The sequence below is a fragment of the Suncus etruscus genome, chromosome 2 (assembly GCF_024139225.1).
Source record: "Suncus etruscus isolate mSunEtr1 chromosome 2, mSunEtr1.pri.cur, whole genome shotgun sequence".
NCBI classification, from domain to species: Eukaryota; Metazoa; Chordata; class Mammalia; order Eulipotyphla; family Soricidae; genus Suncus; species Suncus etruscus.
In genome coordinates this window covers 103,923,239-103,946,333 of record NC_064849.1, presented here as the reverse complement: position 1 = coordinate 103,946,333, position 23,095 = coordinate 103,923,239, and the positions used below count along the sequence as shown (strand labels likewise).

The 23,095-nt window shown below is 38.4% G+C and overlaps 1 protein-coding gene across 1 annotated transcript in view; it reads right to left on the bottom strand.

Moving 5' to 3' along the window:
* Positions 1-5,914: 5,914 nt before the first annotated feature.
* C7 (complement C7) overlaps positions 5,915-23,095 on the bottom strand; it is a 74,654-nt gene continuing 57,473 nt past the window's right edge. Inside the window, exons 15-18 of the mRNA XM_049767681.1 lie at positions 21,326-21,517; positions 11,342-11,432; positions 8,848-9,032; positions 5,915-6,670 (exon numbers count right to left, since the gene is read on the bottom strand). Coding sequence (XP_049623638.1) covers positions 6,489-6,670; positions 8,848-9,032; positions 11,342-11,432; positions 21,326-21,517 — 650 coding nt within the window. The 3' untranslated portion in view covers positions 5,915-6,488. The remainder of the gene's footprint in view (positions 6,671-8,847; positions 9,033-11,341; positions 11,433-21,325; positions 21,518-23,095) is intronic.

Genomic DNA, 23,095 nt, shown 5'->3' with positions numbered 1-23,095 from the left:
TCAGAAAAGGCATTTGCAATTGAACATTGCATATATCCTTATCCCAAGTCTTTTATGTTAATTATTTTCTCTTGATAATGTCAGGTAAATCTTTCCTTTAATGGAGAAATTCTGGTTCAGAACTGGAGCGATATATAGCAGTTTAGGTGTTTGCCTTGCACATGGCCAACTGAGTTCAATCCCCCACATCCCAAAAAATCCTCTAAGCCCAATAGGAGCTATTCCTTAGGGTAGAGCCAGGAGTGAGCCCTGAGCACACTTAGGTGTTGCCAAAAATATTTTTTGAAGAAATTCCCTTTGATATTTCTATATTCCCAGCTGTCTTGATCAACTGATTATTTCCTACTATATCTTCAGTTGACATTATATGGGCTTTGTTCTTCCTGTCAAAGTTTCACTGTCCTGAAGAGCATTGACCTATTATGTTCCTGAGGCCTTTCCCCTGGAATTCAGTGCATCTCCTCTTAGGAATGCATGGAAATTACTGATAACAGACATTCTTTATGGTTGTCATTTGACAGAAAATTATCTTCATCCTGTGAATTAACAAGAATATTTTTCTTCCCTTCTATCCCTTTTTCCATCTTCGATGCAACCCTCTGTAGCAACAGCAATATTTGTATCCAGTCTTGTTAACCCTTGGCTTAAAAATGCAAATTTTCCTACAAGGTAGATGTTTTGAGTGAAAATCTGGAGCTTTGCCTGACAGGAATATATAAAGAGACAAATTATAGGTGCTTAGGATGTCACTGCAGGGACTCGTATCATGCCATCAGCGGTCTTGTCCCAAATGTGTGAACTGCCTGAAAGACCAAGGTAATTGAAAGGCATGCATAGGCTGTTGTTTTCTCAGATATTAACGGAAATTGCTTTCTACTGCAGTTGCTTTCTGCCTCAATATTCTGAGAGAAAAACAGGTTATTCCATTTCTAGAACAAGCACTAAATACACTTTAATCCATAAAGAGAACTCTCAGTCAACTGACAGGTAGCAGTACTGATGTGACTATTAATTGTGTGCTAAAAATAATATGTTCTCTCTTTCCTTCCCTCTTTTCCTTTTCTTTCTCTTTTTCTCTGTCTCTTCTTACTCTCCTTCCCCTGTCTCCTACCTCTTCTGAACACCCCTTCTTGTGTCCAAATTATGTAGCACCCGAACTTGACTTTTTAGTTTATATTTGAAACTATCTCCACTTGCCATTATATTCAGCTCACAAATAACTAAAATATCTGTAGTGGGTTAATATTTGAGTATGTTAGTATAGAATAAAAGAAAGTAGAGTTGGAGAGTGAGTACAGTGGGTAAGACACTTATTCAGGGGCTGGAGAGATAGCATGGAGGTAAATGTTTGCCTTGCGTGCAAAAGGTCGGTGGTTCGAATCCCGGCATCCCATATGGTGCCCCGAGCCTGCCAGGAGCAATTTCTGAGCCTGGAACCAGGAGTAACCCCTGAGCGCTGCCGGGTGTGACGCGCCCCCCCCCCCAAAAAAAAAACCAGAGAGACACTTGTTCTGCTTGCAGCTGACCCCAGGTTCAATCCCTGGCACCCAATATAGTCCCTTGAGTCCAACAGGAGTAATTTCTGAGCACAGACTTAGGAGTCAGCCCTGAACACAGTCAAGTGTGATCCAAAAACAAAATTAAAAAGAAAGAAATGCATAGAAAATATAGAATAAATGAGATCATGGTGTTCAAAGTATTTATTAAATCACATATATATCACAATCTAAAGGGAATTGATTAACAATTTATGTTAGTGAAAATACAAGCTAATTCAGAGAATGATTGGTAAATTAACTGCCCAGGAATTCTGAGCAGCTATTTAAGCACGGGGTTCATAAATCCTACATGCACCTGAGAATGGCCTTGACCTGCCTATCTGAGAAAGGGAGTTTTGTTTTGTTTTTTGTTTTTTTGAGAAGGGATTGGGCCACACCTGGCGGTGCACAGGGGTTACCCCTGACTCTGCGGTCAGAAATCGCTCCTGGCAGGCTCGGGGACCATACATGAGAGGGAATTCTTGATTAAAGTACCCAGTTAATTCAGAATTTCAGGAGTCATTTGTCAAACAATCCTGGTGGCCACTGGTCTGAGGTGTGGGTGCTGGGGAGGAAAATTCCATGAAAAGCACTTTGGAGGAGCTCACCAAATCTTTGCATATTGTTAATCAACACTTCTAATGGTTTATTATTTAGGGGAAAATATGGCATGTCATAAGACCTTCAAATGAAATTAGATTTTCCAAAACAGCTTCACTGCGAGGTGACTTTCAGTGTTCACTGAAATTCTGAACAGTGTCTTCAGGATGTAACTCTCTCCTATGTAACTCCCTGAGGCTAGTGATGGTTAATGTAGCAGCCATTCACCTTCACTCCTCTGATCTTGAGGTTCCATATTTCTGCCTTTCCCTCCAAGTTCTATCCCATCCTAGCCCTGGTGATCCTCAGCTAACCTGATACTGAGGGGAAGGAAGTCAGGGAAATTTTTACATTTCTTTGCTCTACAACATGACTAGTTTTTGTAACTTTTGTAAAAATTTCTTTAGATATCTATTTCTGAAGTTTCAAAATATTTTTGACTTGATTTTGAAATTTGCTTTTTTGAAATATGCTGTAATGATCCTAATTCTCTTATGACAACTGAGAACATCTGTCTTAAAGGAAAAGTTCAGTATAAAAATGTTCAGAAAAAGAAAAGAAGACACAATATTTAGTTTCTCAAGATTGCATTTGCCACAATATGAGAACTTATATTCAATAGGAAACATGCCACTTAATGAGGTTGGGCAATAGAACAGGGAGAAGACAATGACTATGGTAAAGGAAAATGTTCAACCAGAAGGATATGTTGAAAGTAGGAAAGTGGTATGCATGAAATCCTATTATCAACAATACTATAAACCATAGTGCAAAAACAGAACAAAAAAATAAATAAAAGCACCTCTTGTAGGAGCACACTGGTGGGTGGTAGGCAAAAGGGGTGAGGAGATTGGTGGAAGGAAGTAGACACTGGTAAAGAGATAGGTATTGAAACACTGTATGCCTAAAACTCAATCATAAATAACTTTATAGTTTCAAGGTGACTAAATATAAAAAGATATTTTTAAAGATTGCATTTGTCTGAAGCAGGACTGATAGTACAGAGAGTAGGGCACTTACCTTTGCATATGGCTGGGATTAGTTTGATATCAGGTTCAGTCCCTGGCATCCCATATGGTCCCCCAAGCACTGCCAGGAATAATTCCTGAGTGCAAAGGCAGTAGTAAGCCCTAAACATCACCAAGTTGGCCCAAAACAAACAAAAAGAACAAAAACATCAACAACAACAAAAATGGGCTGGAACATATAGTATAATGGCTAGAGCATTTGCCTTGCATGTGCACACCCATATTCAATTCCCAGAATCATATATGGGTACATTGTGTCCACCAGGTATAATTCCTGAGTACATAGCCAGAACTAACCTTTGAGCACCACTGAGTGCAGCTCCAAAACAAAACAAAAACAAAGGCAAAAATAAGATTGCATATGTTTGGGGCCGGAGAGATAGCATGGAGGTAAGGCATTTGCCTTGCATGCAGAAGGACGGTGGTTTGAATCCCATCATCCCATATGGTCCCCCAAGCCTGCCAGGAGCGATTTCTGAGCGTAGAGCCAGGAGTAACCCCTGAGCACTGCCGGGTGCAACCAAAAAAACAAAAACCAAAAAAAAAAAAAAAAAGATTGCATATGTTTTTAAGCTTAATTCACTGTTCCCTCCTCTTCATTAACCCCTACTTGCTCACTGCTCTGCTAAATTTTTTTCTCAAACCTCTTAGTTGTCAAATTTGCTAACTTATTTTTTCAGATCTCTTTGTCCTATAATATTTGATAAAGGAAATAATTTTTTGTTAGTTAGGAAGGTAAGTTGGTATATATTAGTAGACATACAGTGCTAAAATATAAAATAAATTATAAGGAGTATGTCTGCCCAAACAAATTACTTGTTCAACTCTATAATGCAGTTTCATCCAGCCCTAAAATTTTCAAGTTTCTCCCTCCTCCTCACAGTAAAAATTAACTCCATAATTACCTCTAACACATGAATTTTTTTCAATTATTGTCTGCATTTTGTTGTTTTCAATCTCTCTTGATGTAAAACATTAAATTTTCTGCCTGTATATCTGTCTACTCAAAGGACAATTTGGTGCAAGTTTTTTTTTATTATTTTGGGTTGGGGAGGAAGGAGGGCATATGCAGCTCTACCCAGGACTTTCTCCTATCTCTACACTCAGGGATAATTCCTGGAAGATTCCAGAGACAATATGAGGTACTGGAGATAGAAAATCACATTGGCTGTATGCAGGTAAGTGCTTACCAACTGTACTATTTACCCAACCCCCAAATATCTTGGCCTATTCATGTGCAAGAGGCCCAGTTTGATCCCAAGAAATTTCACAGTCTTCTGAATATTCAAGCCCTGAGCACTGAGCTAAGGTAACTCCTGGTTCCCTTGTATCCCTGTAGAGAGATACTTAACAATGAAGGAACATCTACTATTTACAGCAAGTGGATGAACCTGGAGGAGATTGTGCTAAGAAAAACAAGGCAGGCATAAACCAATAAATACTCTGATCTCCTTAGATTGGAATCTAAAATAGTCAAATTCATATAAGCAAACAGTAGGATAACAGTTGTTATGAACTAGGAGGAGAAAATGGGGAAGTGATGGTTCAGGAGTCTCGAGTTTCAACTTTGCAAAGCAAGTTCTAGGGATCCACTACAGCATGTCGTCAATAGCTAGCAATATTTATGTAATATATACTAAAGTTTTCTGTGAAGAATATATTAAATTGTGTTTTTAACCACAAAAATATAAATAGCAAACAATAAAAGGGTTGGGGTTGGGGTTCAGTATTGGATTACCCTCCATGCATGTATGAAACCCTAGATTTGATCTGCTACCACTTTGAAAGTAATAATAAAGGTACAGTTAGGAAATCTGGTGATTATAAATATAAATACAGCCTTGATGTATTGAATAGTGGAGATATTGATTCTCTGGTCTGTACTTATGTTCAAACTCACAGTCATATATATTAAGAATTTACAGGTTTTTACATGTCAATAAAATTATTGGCAAAAAATATATATCTGAAGAATATATTTATCATTATTCATGAAAACATTCCTTACAATTAAACATAACATGGATCAAAAATTCCAAAGGATGGTGTTTTTATTGAATTTTTAATCATTACCTTTTTTAGTTTCATTGCAATATATTTATCAGTATCAGGAAAAGCGTGATACTATTAATATATAAAAGCACTTTAAATTCCATTTAAGCCCATTCATTTCACCTCCCACAGCTGCATTTTTGTTTTGATGAAAGATGAATAAGGAATAAATAGACTAACTGATCTACCTGTATACTCCCCCTGAAAAATCTAGACATGAATCCACATTAGAGGAAATCACTCTCTCAAATATGCAATAACTCAGGCATAAATGATGGTGCCTACAAAAGAGAGAGGAGAAGGAGGGCAAATTACAGGTCTCATGTTTGATTCACAGCTCACAAAAGCCCCAAGAGAAAGCTCCCAAAGAGGAAAGTGAATGTTAGTTCTCAGACAAAAGCTTAAGAACCCAGTAACCACAGCCTGCTGAATTTCACTCTGACCTTTCAGTGCTTTGATCTGCTCCCAGGTTAGGGATCCCTATAGATGGAACTTAGCCCAGTAGGTACCCATTTATTTCTGTAAAGTAGTATCCTGCTTTCCACCACTCCAGAAGACATCTCCCCTGTCATTTAGAAGAGGAGCCCGGTGAAATAACAAGTCAGGCAAGATGAGAGGGAGTCCATGTCAGCCCCACTCAGAAACTAGGTGAGGAACTAGAGCTCTGAGCCACTGAAATAACACACTGAAGCCACACACGGTGAAATCAGCTTTATTATTTTATTTTTTGTACTGCTTTAAATGTATCTATCTTTTCTCATTTGAGGACCCCTTTGTACTCATTCCACTTCACTCACTCATTCCACTTCACTCAAGAAAGCCTCTTAGTTTTTCTGTTTCCCTAATGTCAAGTTTTGTTCTAAACCATGGGCGGGTTCGGTTATGCTTAATAGCATCAATGGACTTAACAGTGCATTCAAGAATCCCTAATCTAGTCCTTTAGTTTTCAAATTAAAAAGTCAAATTTCTAAGGAAATTGGCAATTTTTTTCAAGAACACACAGCTCTTACTCAGGCAAAGATTCTGAATAGTCTTCATCCTGATTGACAGCTTTTAAAAGAGAAAATCAAAAAGAATATCTAGATTCGGGTTTGGGAGAGCATAGGGATGTGTGTTTAGGCTGGGAATTGAGGAAAGAAGAAGCTGCAGGGAAAGAACCAGTATGAGCAGTGCTGGAAGAGCTGGCTACAGTTCAGTTCTGCAGAGCTGAGCTGGATCACTACAGCCTAAAGTATCCCTAGGCAGCTGACCATGCTGAGCCCCTGAGAGTCTACTGGGCTCCTGTTGTGCAGGGCCTTATGCTGGTGATGGAGATGCTTTGTCCACGGCATCTCAGGGCACCAGCCTCACACTCTGTCATTGTCTGCTCCCGGCCATCCACTTGCACACAAATGCTAAGCCCTTCTTCCTCACATTCTGATGTTTCTCTGCAGACACATTTGCTGCTCTGGGCTGAAAAAGAAAGGAGAGAGAGAGAGAGAGAGAGAGAGAGAGAGAGAGAGAGAGAGAGAGAGAGAGAGATTTAATGGCATTATCACAGATATAGTATTCCAAGCACATTACCACCAAAGCCAGTATATAGAGTATATAGATAAGAGTATAACTGACATTCTCACAGTAAGTCGGTAGGGCCAACCCAGAACTAACACAAGTTCTATTCCTGGCAACCCATTTGGTCCCTGGAGCCTGCCAGGAGTGATTTCTGAGTGCAGAGCCAGGAGTAACCCCTGAATGCTACTGGATGTGGCCCAAAAACAAACAAAAAAGTAGCACCTGGGAGGTAGAGGTGCTTTGCTGGGGGGAAGGGAGGCAGAATGGGTAAGGTAAGGAGATGTTAAGTTGGTACCAGGCTTTCTTTCTATTGGCACGACCTTAGTGTGGTGGTTCTTTCTACTCTTGGGCTCTGTTCCATATATGCTGTGCTGTCCAGATGAGCCAGAAATTCATGCTATCCTTCAACCCCTGGTCAAACGAGACTTCAATGATCAGCAAGACTCAAGCAGAGAGACAGAGCAGAATTAAAGTTCCTTTGAAACAGAGGGCATAAAGAAACAAAAGGATACATATCCTAGAAAATCAAACCAGGGATGAATTGTGGAGAAAAGTTATGAATACCTTAAAGGTGTGAGGTTGACCTACATGAACCAGGTGCTCGCAGAGGAGACTAACAAGATCAGCCACCAGCAATAATGTCTTAAGTGACACACATAATCTTCGGTTGTGCAAACTATGAAGGAGTTGGAGAAAGGTGTCCTGGGTACAGGCTCAGTAGGGAAAGTCTGAAGAACTGACAGGAAGAAACTTTACTGACCAAACTATCCAACTCCTGAATTTACATATAGGGAAATGAGGATGGTGATTAGGTTCTGTAACCTATTCCTTCCTCTTTTAACCATTTACCCTAACAACCAGAGAGGGTGCTATGCTATTGGTAATAATAAAGACCAAAGTGTTACTTGAACACATTGTGGTAAATATTGAGACACAAACTTTTATTCTCTTAAAAATAAATAGGGGCTGGAGCAATAGCACAGCAGTAGGGTATTTGCCTTGCATGCAGCTGACCCAGTATAGACCTTGGTTTGATCCCCAGCATCCTATATGGTCCCCCAAACCAGGAATGATTTCTGAGCACATAGCCAGAAGTAATTCCTGAGCATCACCAGGTGAGGCCCAAAAACCAATAAATAAATAAATAAATAAATAGGAGGGGATCAATGAGATAGTGGCTGAGGTATTTACCTGGCATGCAACCAACCCTGGTTCAAACCCTGAGCACCAGCAGGAGTGATCCCCTAAATATGAAGCGACCCCTTAAGCATGGAGCCTGGAGTAAGTCCTGAGAACTTTAAGATGTACCTGACTACTCCTCTCAAGCAAAAACCATAAAATAGAAAAAGTTGTTACAGTAAAGCCTTATCTATTTATTTTTGAAAGAATAAATTAGTTTAAAACTTAAAGAAACTCTTATCTTTTCAAATTCTCTAGAGAGAAAGTGTCAGCTCTGCATTAATATGCTTTCAACAGACCCTAAAACTTGCTAAACTCACTTGATCACAAAGGCATAGCATCCCTCGAGCTCATAGGCTGGTCCTATTGTAGGTTTGCTTAATTGTAGTTTTGTAGTTATTAATATTTGTGGCAAGTGAGATTTCCTTTCAGAAAGTGATATGAAGTTTGTGGATATTTTTCTGGAGGACAGAATAGTAATAAATTGTGTATAACTAAGAAGAGTTTAAGCTTGTTAAACTATCAGCTCTTTGATACGCTTATGGCCAGTTATCAACTCTTTCCTATAACAATTTATCTCATCTTCCTCTTTTCTTCCCTTAAAAACATTTTGTTCCTCATCAAGCACATTTTAGCTGAATCTGTATGCATCAAATTACAGTTCTTTGATCCCAAATATATACATTGCCTTTTTAATTGCTTCCTAATTTTCAGGCTGACAATTTTTATTGACTTATCATAGGGTTGCAATCCAACAGAATTTCAAGGGGTTAGCTTCACAACTCTATATATGTGCTTGTCTTCACTCTTGCTATCAAAGTTCCATTGTACCAAAATGTCCCTTCCACTTATTTCTCCCACCAACCACCTTGTCATGACAAGTATAAAATGAACCTTACCATCACATTTGCTCCATAATGGACATGCACCACAAGCTTTCTCAGTTGAGGCAGGCAGGGTACAGCTCTCCATTCCAATGAGAGTGTATTTTCTACCCTGACAACCGAGTGCATGCATCTTGCAAACTGTCAGAGGCAATATCCTTTTGCTTCTCTCATCTCGAGCACATACCTCCAAGGAGGATCTGAAAAGGAATTTTTAATCATATCATTTACAAGACTTCTATAGGTGGAAAGTGAAATGATAAAGATTCAACAAGCAAAGAAAGCTTAGGCAGCCAAGATTAGTGATTATAGAAGAAAGGAGCTGTTCCTGGTCAGGCAGTGCTAGAATTCATGTTCATCTCATGGTTGTCCCTCAGTTAGTGATAAGATTCTCAGGGAAGATGAAAAACTATTTGTTCTATTGCACTATTTTAAAGTACTTCTGTCCACAACATAGTTTAGAAACATTTTATTTAAAATTGCTCAATGTTTTTAAGGTTGGTACTAAATTAGTAAGCTCTATGTTTTCATAAATGTATCTAGTTGAAAGAAATTCATTTTTAAACACTGATGAGTAAAGAAAGCATGACAGTACCAAAAGCTCATTGCATTTTAAGAGTAGATAAAAGCTCTCTCTCTCTCTCTCTATATATATATATACACACATATATATACATACACTATATATATATGTATATATATGTGTATATATGTATATATGTGAATATATATACACATATATACGCAGCTCTATTTTCTTATCTAAATTTACTTGGGACTATTTACATAACAAAATAAAAATTTTTTTCTGCGGGGCCAGGCAGTGGCGCTAAAGGTAAGGTGCCTGCCTTGCCTGCGCTATCCTTGGACGGACCGCGGTTCGATCCCCCGGTGTCTCATATGGTCCCCCAAGCCAGGAGTAACCCCTGAGCGTTACTGGGTGTGGCCCAAAATCCAAAAAAAAAATTTTTTTCTGCTTATTTCCATTTTACATAAAACAGCAGCTTAAAGGACAGAAGCTGTACAAGGCCACCTACTTGGCTCTCAGTACTTGAAATGAAAACGTATGATACTAAAAATAGCAGGCTGTAGATAAATTAAATAAATCAGTAAGTTAGAAAGAAGATAAAAGTGAATCAAAGAAAATAATGATTACTTGAAAAAAGCAGCATAAACAAATATTGAAATACTTGTGGTTACCACCATTTCTGTTTAAATTAACTATATTCGATTTCACCCAAGAAGTTGCTAAATTTTAAAACATCATCACAATGACCACTATTCAATGCAGGTGTTCAAGAGTGAAAAATGTTTTTTGATGAGCTTAAGAACTGAAAACCAACTAAGTGGTGATTAAATTTGTGCTTTGATTCTTTTGGGGGAAGAGGGCACACCTGGCAGTGCTCAGGGCTTACTCCTGGCTTTGCTCTCAGAAATCATTCCTGGCAGGCTCAGGGAACAAGATGGAGTGCCAGGAATTAAATGGAGATCAGTTAGTTGCATGCAAGGCAAGCCAAGCTCCCTCCCCACTATACTGTCACTCCAGCCCAGTGTTTTGATTCTTAATCTAAAGATGCCAGTAAATCTGGGGAGTTAACTCTCCTCCCTTTCAGACTCACTGTCCTGCCAAGATGGACCCCATCAACACATTTCCTTGTCCTCTGGCTTTAGGAGCATTTAATCAAGTGAAATAGTGGCAGGAAATCAAAAAGAAGTGGGAAAAGAGCCTCTGGGGTATTTATTTCCCTAACTCACTTCTAGGGGACTTGGGGTTTTTTATAATGATGCTTGCTAAAATGTTGTCTCCAGAGAACCTTTTTGTTTGCAAGTTTTCATCAATATTCTAGTCTTTGCTCCTTTGGGGATTCGTCATGGATGAATTCCCTGGTTATTATCAGTCTAGGAGTGTTGCCCTGTGATTCTCAGTGTCCTTTACATGCCCACAAGTCTATAAATAGTCCCAGTAGCAAACCTCTCTCGTTCTAATTTAATCATGTCATCTATACCAACAGAGACCACACCACGACATCTACTAATTACTCCAGCTAGCTTCCTACAGCGATTTCGGGCTGGGTGGCCTTCTTATCATGCAAATAGATTCATAGAGGTTTTAAGAATCAGCAAAGCAGCTGCTGTTTTCCCTCCAAATTGGTATTGCCTAAAGAGTTTACGTCTTAAAGGAATTTTAGCCCTAATCTTCTCAAGCTCTAAATCCTTACGTGACAGTTTTGTCATTTTGCCCCATTTCTTTTTATATTGAAGAAACTGTGCCTGGGCCATTCTTCAGCTTTTTCACTGGCTGGATTAGGAGAATGCTCATTCTCAGGGTCACCAATACTCAGCTTTGGTGACCCTGGCAAATAAGAGGCCATGATGGATCAGATGAAAATGTAAAGACTTTTACCACTGTAAGTGGAATTGTAATCTAAGTGTGTCTAGTAGTAAGAAAATCGTCCCATTTACTTTGAATTTAATAAAACAGAGAGAAATGTTCAAGAATAAAGCTTACCCACATTCGTAGGGCATTTTACAAACACATCGTGAATTCTGCAGTTTTTCCCAACGTTGACATATAGGCACTGCTTGTGTCAAAGGGGTATCTGAAAGAAAAGGGAGAGAAACAATCACTAGAAGAGGTTTCCTAGTGTTGAGCCATGTTGTTTTAGTTGTGGAACCCCACTGTAAGAATTTCAACTGTAATTGGTTTTAATAAATAAAAATATGGGAGCTGAGTATGTAGTTCAGCAGTTGAGTATGTGGTTATATGTATGAAGCTATTGGGCTGAACCCAAGAACAACCAAACAAAAGCTGCCCGGTAGTTTTTAAGAGATAAAGCATATCTGGAAGCTCTTCACAAATACCTTAGCTAATCAAAACAGTTTCATTTCTTGAGTATTACCTATCTATCTTGCACTTTTTATACACTGTTATTTTTTGTTTGGGGGGTCACACCCAGTGATAATCAGGGGTTACTTCTGGTTCTGCATTCAGGAATCACTCCTGACAGGATCAGGGAACTGTTTGAGATGCCAAGAATCAAATTCAGGTCAGCCACATGCAAAGCAAGCACCCTACCCACTATATTATCTCTCCAGTCCTCTACACTGTAATATTTAAAACCCATTTAAGAGACAAGGAAAACAAAAATTCAGAAACATGGGGCCAGAGAGATAGCATGGAGGTAAGGTGTTTGCCTTTCATGCAGGAGGTCATCGGTTCGAATCCCGGTATCCCATATGGTCCCCCATGCCTGCCAGGAGCAATTTCTGAGCCTGGAGCCAGGAATAACCCCTGAGCACTGCTGGGTGTGACCCAAAAACCACACACAAAAAAAATTTTCAGAAACGTTAGAAAAATTAGAGCTAGTTTGCACATTAACAAACTAGTTGAGTCAGAATTTATGCCCACATTTCTATGTATCTGAAGTTGGTAAAGGAGACTGACTACCTTTGAACAAGAAAGTAGTATTTATATCTGCTCCTTATTTGGACTGCATTTTGCTCATGGTGTGAATAACAGGACAGAAAATAGCAGCATGACTTGCCCTAATATGTAGACATACCTAGTATCCCAAGATCCGTATGAATCTTTCCCATGTGATCTCTTACAGTAGTCAAGAGGTCTCCTCTTATTAGTGAGTAAATTTCTGAAAGCACTTACATTAATACAATCATTTATATTGTTGTACATTTTCTACAAAGGTTAATTATCATTCTAATTCTAACAGGAAAGCACCTTGGTCCAGCTAACGTGATGGCAATTTGATGATTGCCATCACCTTGGTTGTACCTGATTACAATATAAATTGTCAAAAACATCAGCTACCACCTTCCAGCTTCATTATAATGAAATTCAGGAATATAAATGTTCCCTTTAAAAAAGCATTACCCGTTTTATCTATCTACTAAAAAAGTTTATCTGAAAAGCCTGTTTTTGCACAAATTTTGAAACTTCCATACATTGGAAAACATAAAAACTTTACATGACTGAAAAATCCCAGAAACAATTAAAAATGTGCACAAATTATAACAATGTGAAGCAGGCTCACATGTCCAGTGATGTTTGTAAGTATTTATTATTTATACAATCTTCTTTAAAATAGCATCTTTGGGAGGTCAGGGGCCAAGAGGCCTCAGGTTCATTGGTAGTATTTAAAAAAAAAGGACAAAACTAAATATCAAAGCCAAAGGCAACAACAATAGAATCAAGATTTCCAAACTGTAACAAACTGTAACCTAAAATGGACCTGTTATACTGGCAAGCTGGGGGGCAGGAGGGATGATTTGGGATGTACTTGGGGAACATCGATAGAGGAGGTGGGCACTGGTGGGTGGGATTGTCCCTAATTCATTGTATGTCTATGAAGGACTTTGAAAATCACAATAGTTTCAATAAAGTAAATTTAAAATAAAATATAAAATGACATCCTAAATATAATACAATATTCTTGAATTATATCTCAGTCTATAAAGAGGACATTAATAAAAGCCTAATATGAAAACAACTTTAGGTTGCCAAACAGTATCACCCTAATACTTATGTGTTAGTGCTGACTAGTTAAATGATGGTCAAATTTATGTGATATATTAAGATATTATGGGAAGATGGATTATAAAAATATATTGAAATTGGGGGGCCAGAGTGATAGCACAGCAGGTTAGGGCATTTGCCTTGCATGTAGTCAAACCCAGGTGTGATCTCAGGTTTAATCCCCAGGTTTGATCCCCAATTTTTTATGGTCCACCTAGCCTGCCAGGAGTTATTTCTGAGTAAAGAACCAGTAGTAACCCTTGAGCCCCACTGAGTGTGACCCAAAAACCAAAATAACTAACTAAATAAATAATAAAAATAGCAACTTTTCTAAAATCTAAAGTTATTCCAAAGAAAAATATCTCGCTAAATGGTATTGATCAGTGCTTCTCAATCAGGACAATTTTGTCTCTCAGGTTTCTTTTGAAATGCATGAGATATTTTTGAAATCCCTGCTGAGAGATGCTACTTTCATGGAGTGGATAGACACCAAAGGTGCTTCTTAATATCTTTTTTTTTTTTTTTTTTTTGGTTTTTGGTTTTTGGGTCACACCCGGCAGCACTCAGGGGTCACTCCTGGCTCTATGCTCAGAAATCTATCCTGGCAGGCTCAGGGGACCATAGGGATGCCGGGATTCAAACCACCATCCTTCAGCATGGAAGGCAAGTGCCTTAACCTCCATGCTATCTCTCCAGCCTCCAGCTTCTTAATATCTTATTATGCATATGCCAAGCTCCCCAACAAAGAGTCTGCCAGCCCCTAAATCCTGATAGTATGGAGAATGAAAACCTACGTGTACAAAATCCAAAGTTCAATCATTAAGCAGTGTACAATAGTATCACATTATGATTAGATATATTGGAATCATTGGTGGAATAAAATTTCAGATTTGTTAAGTTTCTAAAGGTTATCATAATCCCAATGCAGATTAATTGGTAATGACAATATCTTAGCCAAAGAACATAGTTCTATTATCTTCATAGCCTGGTTTAACAAAACAAATAAAAACAAAGCCCACTAGGCTGGAGAAATAGTACAAGTGAGTAGGGGACTTGCCTTACATGCAAGTAAACTGAGTCAATCCCTGGTATTACATGTGGTCCTCCAACCCATCCAAATTGATACTTGTGACAGAACACAGCTGGATGTAACAAGAAAATGAAAACAAACAAAACACACCCTTTGGCTCCCCACATAGTTAGGTACCTTTACGATTTTAAACTAAACATTTTCACATAAGTCCTGATACTGATTGATGGAGAGAAAAATGAAAGTAAATAATTATTTAAAGAGTATAAACATTTATTTGAGAAGATTTCAGGGGTTAATATTAGAAAAAAACATCCTGGAGTTGGACTGGTGATTCTACATAGCACTTGGAGAGGGCCACATAGTCTATAGAGCTATACATTTAAAATGATAAATGTTTATGTTAAATAAATTAACCACAATTGGTTTAAAAAAGCTTAAAATACAGAGACAGCAGGGCATTTTAGAACATCATCCTTGGAAGCTGGCAAACCTACCATTTTTGTTTGTTAGAGACAGATTTTTTAAAAGTAGTTATTGTTCCACGCCTTCCAAAAATACACCCAGGTATAAAAGCATTCTTAATTAAAACTTTAATAGAATTTGCTACTGAGTGGGAGAGAATTCAAGCCAAATTGTGTTATAAAATGAGTAAAACATGTTTTAGTGAGAGAAAAGTATATCATCTCATTTGCGATAAAGGAGCAACCTCATCAACTATATATTGTTCACTTTAATTTAGGACTTATTGCTACAGACCCATTACTTTAAATATTCCAGTGAAACTCAATTATGCTTTAGTGTACATGGAAAATAAAGCAATCCTCTCAGAGATGGAACTTTACAGGCTCAAGAGCTCATGGGTACTAAGATAGAGAGCCTTGCCCTGGACATGGAACTCTCGCTTTGTTCCCTGTGGTCCCATGGATGGTCCATATCTACTCTCGGTTGTGGAGTGGCCTTTCCTAGTTCTATAGGAACATCCCTGCTCTATTTGCCCAGTTTATAGGAAAAGGTCTTATGAAACCATCAAGTTACATTGTGCCCAGAAATTTATCGTGCTCTCACCCCACATGTTCCTTTCCTGTACTCTCTGATTGCCCAGTCCTAGCTTACCCTTAGCTCTCCACAACTATACTCTCCATTTGTAACACTTGCTATTTCTTTTTTTTTTTTTTTTTTTTTTGGTTTTTTTGGGTCACACCCGGCTGTGCTCAGGAGTTACTCCTGGCTGTCTGCTCAGAAATAGCTCCTGGCAGGCTCAGGGGACCATATGGGATGCCGGGATTCAAACCACCATCCTTCAGCATGGAAGGCAAGTGCCTTAACCTCCATGCTATCTCTCCAGCCCCAGCTTCTTAATATCTTATTATGCATATGCCAAGCTCCCCAACAAAGAACTGCCAGCCCCTAAATCCTGATAGTATGGAGAATGAAAACCTACGTGTACAAAATCCAAAGTTCAATCATTAAGCATGTACAATAGTATCACATTATGAATAGATATTATTTGAATCATTGGTGGAATAAAATTTCAGATTTTTAAAGTTTTCTAAAGGTTATCATAATCCCAATGCAGATAATTGGTAATGACAATATCTTAGCCAAAGAACATAGTTCTATTATCTTCATAGCCTGGTTAACAAAACAAATAAAAACAAAGCCCACTAGGCTGGAGAAATAGTACAGTGAGTAGGGGACTTGCCTTACATGCAAGTAAACTGAGTCAATCCCTGGTATTACATGTGGTCCTCCAACCCATCCAAATTGATACTTGTGACAGAACACAGCTGGATGTAACAAGAAAATGAAAACAAACAAAACACACCCTTTGGCTCCCCACATAGTAGGTACCTTTACGATTTTTAAACTAAACATTTTCACATAAGTCCTGATACTGATTGATGGAGAGAAAAATGAAAGTAAATAATTATTTAAAGAGTATAAACATTTATTTGAGAAAGATTTCAGGGTTAATATTAGAAAAAAACATCCTGGAGTTGGACTGGTGATTCTACATAGCAATTGGAAGGGCCACATAGTCTAAGAGCTATACATTTAAAATGATAAATGTTATGTTATATAAATTAACCACAATTGTTTAAAAAGCTTAAAATACAGAGACAGCAGGCATTTTAGAACATCATCCTTGGAAGCTGGCAAACCTACCATTTTTGTTTGTTAGAGACAGATTTTTAAAAGTAGTTATTGTTCCACGCCTTCCAAAAATACACCCAGGTATAAAAGCATTCTTAATTAAAACTTTAATAGAATTTGCTACTGAGTGGGAGAGAATTCAAGCCAAATTGTGTTATAAAATGAGTAAAACATGTTTTAGAGAGAAAAGTATATCATCCTCATTTGCGATAAAGAGCAACCTCATCTACTATATATTGTTCACTTTAATTTAGGACTTATTGCTACAGACCATTACTTTAAATATTCCAGTGAAACTCAATTATGCTTTAGTGTACATGGAAAATAAAGCAATCCTCTCAGAGATGGAACTTTACAGGCTCAAGAGCTCATGGGTACTAAGATAGAGAGCCTTGCCCTGGACATGGAACTCTCGCTTTGTTCCCTGTGTCCCATGGATGGTCCATATCTACTCTCGGTTGTGGAGTGGCCTTTCCTAGTTCCTATAGGAACATCCCTGCTCTATTTGCCCCAGTTTATAGGAAAGGTCTTATGGAAACCATCAGTTACATGTGCCCAGAAATTATCTGTGCTCTCACCCACATGTTCCTTTCCTGTACTCTCTGATTGCCCAGTCCTAGCTTACCCTTAGCTCTCCACAACTATACTCTCCATTTGTAACACTTGCTATTTCTTTTTTTTTTTTTTTTTTTTTTGGTTTTTTTGGGTCACACCCGGCTGTGCTCAGGAGTTACTCCTGGCTGTCTGCTCAGAAATAGCTCCTGGCAGGCACGGGGGACCATATGGGACACTGGGATTCGAACCAACCACCTTTGGTCCTGGATGGGCTGCTTGCAAGGCAAACGCCGCTGTGCTATCTCTCCAGGCCCAACACTTGCTATTTCTATAGCTCACCAGATTACTAGTGTGTAAAAACAATAGTATGCCTTACCTCCCCTCCCTTTTCAATAGGTGCTTGAAGAGATATCTAAGAAAAATAAAAGGATCCCCTCCACAAACCTGTGCTGTGACAGATCTCAATTTTGTTCAGTAAACAGTTAACTCTCTTGTCTGACTATGTAGTAAACTCTTTTACCAATCCCAATTCAAATCGCTCATTACCTAAGTCGAAGTAATCCCCTTCAAGTCATAGAGTGCTCTATGTAGTTTTGAACCTCAGTTACCCTAATAAATAGCTCAGGGACTCTATGGCCTTCCTCAGCCTCTCAAGTGAAGATTAACTTCAGCATTGAGTTGAAACCATGCATCAGAGAAATAAGATATATGAAATAGAAAGCAATTTTACCTTATTCATTCCTTGTTTTAGTTTTTTACAAAAACATTTTTAATGTATTCAGCAATGTTTCAGCTGGAGAGATAGTACAGGAGTTAGGTCCATGCCTTGCATACACAAACCCTGGTTGGATCTCCAGTACTACATATAGTCCCTTAAAACCAGCAGCAGGAGTAGCTCAAAAGACCCTGAGAACCACCATGGTGGCCCAGATGTATCGCAAGATCCAAGCAGCACCACATTCTCAGACCTTTGCATTAAACCTCCACACAGGTGGCTGAGAATTATGGGAAGTGGGTATAGGGCTTCCTGGGCCACACTTGGGAGATTTGAATCTCCCAAAGCAAAAAAAAATGTATTTCAGGGCTGAAGAGATAGTTCAATGAAGAGAGCAATTGCCTTGCAGGTGTATGGTTAGTCTAGGTTCAATCCTCAACCCGCCATTTGTTCTCTTGAGCCCCTCCAGGAGTGATCCCAGAGTGCATAGCCAAGAAAAAGTCCTGATCCATGGCCAAGCATTGCCCCCCAAAAAAACAAAAAGTTTCAAGAAAGAAGAAATTAATATTTATTCAGAGCTGGAAATTGGACTCAGCATCTCACATAATGAATGGAAGTGCTCTACCATTGAGGTACACACACTGCTTAGCTAGATTTTTTATAAAACAAATTCAGGGACTAAAGAAAAAAACAGCAGATATGGCATTGGCTTTCGTTACTAGAGTTCAGTCCCACCACTGTGTATAATGCCCCCCCCCAGAACCATTAGGAGTGATCCTTCAACATAGAGCAGGAGCAAAACCTTAGTATACCACCTGTGGCAAAAAAAAAAAAAAAAGAAAAATCCATCCATTTTTAAATATCTGTAAAACAAAAAAGCATTATGTTACAGTGCCAAAACTAAAATAATTATATACCAACTATATCAAAATTATTTTAAAAAAATTAATAATCATTTGCTTCCTAAATCTCTTCTCAGCTTGGTTCTTAAAATACTTTTCAAATTTTTCTGCTATTTAAAATACCAGAATTTTGGACTCAGTACTCAGAACAACTTCACAAACTAACATACTTTTTCTGCAATGATTTTTGCTTTCCATCATTACATGGAATTGATTTAAATTTTCCAATTTTAATCTTGTAGTATGTCCTAAGAGCTCCCTCTGAAATAAAACATACAAAGTTTTACATAAATTATGATTCCACCTCTATACTTAGTAAAAGTATATTTAAAAACTCCAAAAAGAGTCACCATGTTTGTACTCCATAGTCTCACTCTTTTATTGAGCAAAATGTAAATCAACCCTTAAAAAAATCATGGGTACATCAGCCACTCATAAGAAAGCTGGCAGCCTCTGGAGAATAGGGAGAGCCAAGGCCCTGTCCTGCTGAAGCCATATCTGCTGCATCATTCACCCAGAATCACCATTTTGCCTGTGGCCCTGCCTCACCACCCATCTACAATTCTTTTTGGAGACATCAATCTGACAAAACTTCAGGTATGTCAGTATTTAGGATGATATCAACAGGGTTTTTTAGGAGCAAGTATGGGTATCCTTCCTTCATATCTTCCTTCATCCAGGAAGCCTAGCAGCTGTAACAACATTCACAAATGCCATCACCATGTTTGCACCAAGCCAACTCCATCAACTCATTCTTTTCTTGAACCAAATAATAACTAAGCCATGAAAATTCATGGGTATACCAGCCACACAGCCAAAAGCTGGGCATCTTTAGAGAAGAAGATGAGTCAAGCTCCCCACCCTGACAAAAGCATACTTGCTGTGCTCATCCACCCCAGAATTACTGTTTTGCCTATTGCCTTGCTTCAACCATCCCTCTATAATCCAGGGACACCAATCTAACCAAACTTCAGGTATGGCAGTAGGTGAGCTGATATTATCAGGGCTTTTTGAAGTGAGTGTGGGCACTTTCCTCCAGTATCCTCCTTCTAAGAGGCCTGGCAGCTGAGAATACCCTCTAAGAGCTATTAAACAATTAAAATATTTTAAACAATTCCTATCAGTAATAGTGCTTTGAATTTCTGGACAACTTTCTTCGGTGCTATCATCCATATAGGAACATACCAATTTAGCAGAATAGACAAGAGCTTAGTAAACCTTTTCCCATTGTATTAATGAGTTCATTGGATATTTTTTACAATAAGTTTCACAAATTTGCTTGCTATTCTACTTTCTATGTTCTTTTAATTTTCCTTCCTTTTTTATTTTTTTTCTCTAGTTTTTTAAAATAACTTTGCTCTATCTTATCTGGAAACAAATGGTCAACTATGTCAACTATGTGATATGTCAACTATGTTATATATTTTCTTTAAATAAAAAAAAATGGAGGGTCCCGGAGAGATAGCACAGCGGTGTTTGCCTTGCAAGCAGCCGATCCAGGACCAAAGGTGGTTGGTTCGAATCCCGGTGTTCCATGTGGTCCCCCGTGCCTGCCAGGAGCTATTTCTGAGCAGACAGCCAGGAGTAACCGCTGAGCACCGCCGGGTGTGGCCCAAAAAACAAAAAAAAAAAACAAAAAAAAAAAAAAAAAAAACCTTATCCTAGTCAAATCTTATAATACTTTTGCAATTTCATATTAAACATATATTCTATATCAGGATTATGTCATTTTTTTTTGTTTTTAGGCCACACCCATTTGATGCTCAGGTGTTACTCCTGGCTATGCACTCAGAAATCACCCCTGGCTTGGGGGGACCATATGGGACGCCAGGGGATAGAACCGCTGTCTGTCCTACGCTAGCGCTTGCAAGGCAGACACCTTTCCTCTAGCGCCACTTTCCCGGCCCCGATTATATCATTTTTGTGTTCAATCCAACTCTAAAGAATTGGCTATTTTTCCTCAGTACATAAGAAAACTAATAAAAACTTTCTGATTTGTAATCCTAGATAATATCAGTATATCTGAGATACTTCATTTAAACCCCTAATTTTTCTTGTATTACAAAAAATTTCCTTGTATATACCAAAAATTCTAAAAATAATAAAAGTGAAAACTGCAAAAAGAAAATAATAAACTTTAAGAAATTATTTCTTAGCAACATAACTGCTAGATAGCTAATTTTTAGGTGAAGGTTTAGGTTCAAGTTTCAGAATTCTTGGGGCCAGAGCTATTGCACAGTGGGTAGGGCATTTGCCTTGTACATGACCAGGGTTCCTTCTCTAGCATCCTATATGGTCCCTTAGCACCCACCATGAATGACCCCTGAGCACAGAACCAGGAATAACCTCTGAGCACCGGCAGGTATAGTTCAAAAACAAAACACACACATGTGCAGGTTTCAAATCCCAGGGCTCCCCTTGCCTTTGGCAGGCATTTTGTGATCCCCGCTGTGCCACGTGTAAAACCCCTTCCAACCTGAGCGTGGCAAGGTGGACGAATGATTCACACATATCAGGAGCCACTTGGCTCCAGCAAGGACTGCCACCAGGATGGTCATCTAGTCGTCTGCCACCATCCCTGGACAATCCTAGGAGCTGCTCACCTTTTTGCACACACCGAACACTCTTCATCTCAGGACTCCACTTCAGGCTGGAGCCACAGAGAAAGGTTGAAGGACCTTCTAAGGACATGGTGCCCGAACAGGAAAAGGTCACCTTCTCGCCCACTGCATAGAAGGGCTGGCTCGGGTGGCTCTGAAGACCATCCATCAGTGTTGGCAGAACACAGGCAATTCCTAAAGAATAAGCAGGATACAAGGGTCACTGCTTTCCTATATCACCAATTTAAAGAAAATAAACCAATGGTGTCCTGTGAGTTCTGCTTTTTTCACGATAGAGAAAGTGGTAGAAGAGGTGAATTTGCACTTAAGGTGTCCTGAAAGCCATGTTCCATACTGCCTGTCTTATGACTGACTCATGACTCCCACCCTCCTCACCCTGTCCTCAAAGCAATATGACAAATTAAAAAAATAGTAAACTTAATTTTACCTGCCTAGTATAAATGTCCTAAGACATGTATGTAGACATCCAAACTTGTTTGTGTATTTAGAAAATACACACGAATCTATCAGATCTAAAAATATAAACTTGTGAGCACTATAAAAAAAAGTAAACTTGATAAACACAGTCTGCTGCTAAAAATCACATTTTCCACAGCTAACACTTCCTTCTCTATTCTTCCGGTAAAGTGCCATCAGAATTTTCAAAAAGAAAAATATATACACTAATTTATGTATCTTAGAGGTTCAAAGTCTGACTAAACATGTTATTATATGAAATTTTCCAAGAACAACTTAATTTTGTAAAGTTAAAGTGTTATTTGGGGAAGGAGTTTGCTCAAGGACTGGAAGAAATTTATTCCATTCCCCAAGCACTACTAGGAGTGATCCCCAACCTCTAGTACTGAACTGAAAGTACTGAGTGTAGCCCAAAATCAAAAATCAAACTGTTACATGTTGTTTTGTTTCACAACATATTTTCTTTTTTAATTATACTTATTAGTTCAACTTCTTGAAAATTTAACAAGAAATTAAACCAAAAGCATGTGTAGTTAAAAAAAAAAAAAAAAAAGCAAATTGGCTGATGATTAAAATAGGAATCCTGGTTTCTTTCTCTTTCTTCTTTTTTTTTTTTTTTTGTTGTTGTTGTTGTTGTTTTTGGGCCACACCCGTTTGATGCTCAGGGGTTACTCCTGGCTATGTGCTCAGAAATCGCCCCTGGCTTGGGGGACCACATGGGACGCTGGGGGGGATCGAACCACTGTCCGTTCCTTGGCTAGCGCTTGCAAGGCAGACACCTCACCTCTAGCGCCACCTTCCCGGCTCCTCTTTCTTTTTCTTTCTTTCTTTCTTTCTTTCTTTCTTTCTTTCTTTCTTTCTTTCTTTCTTTCTTTCTTTCTTTCTTTCTTTCTTTCTTTCTTTCTTTCTTTCTTTTTCTTTCTTTCTTTCTTTCTCTCTCTTTCTTTCTTTCTTTCTTTCTTTCTTTTTCTTTCTTTTTCTTTCTTTCTTTCTTTCTTTTTCTTTCTTTCTTTCTTTCTTTCTTCTTTCTTTCTTTTTTCTTTCTTTCTTTCTTTCTTCTTTCTTTCTTTCTCTTTCTTTCTTTCTTTTCTTTCCTTTCTTTCTTTCTTCTTTCTTTCTCTCTTTTTTCTTTCTTTCTTTCTTCCTTTCTTTCTCTTTCTCTTTCTTTCTTTCTTTTTTCTTTCTCTTTCTTTCTTTCTTTCTTTTTCTTCTTTCTTTCTATTCTTTCTTTCTTTCTCTTTCTTTCTTTCTTTCTTTCTTTCTTTCTTTTTCTTTCTTCTTTCTTTCTATTCTTTC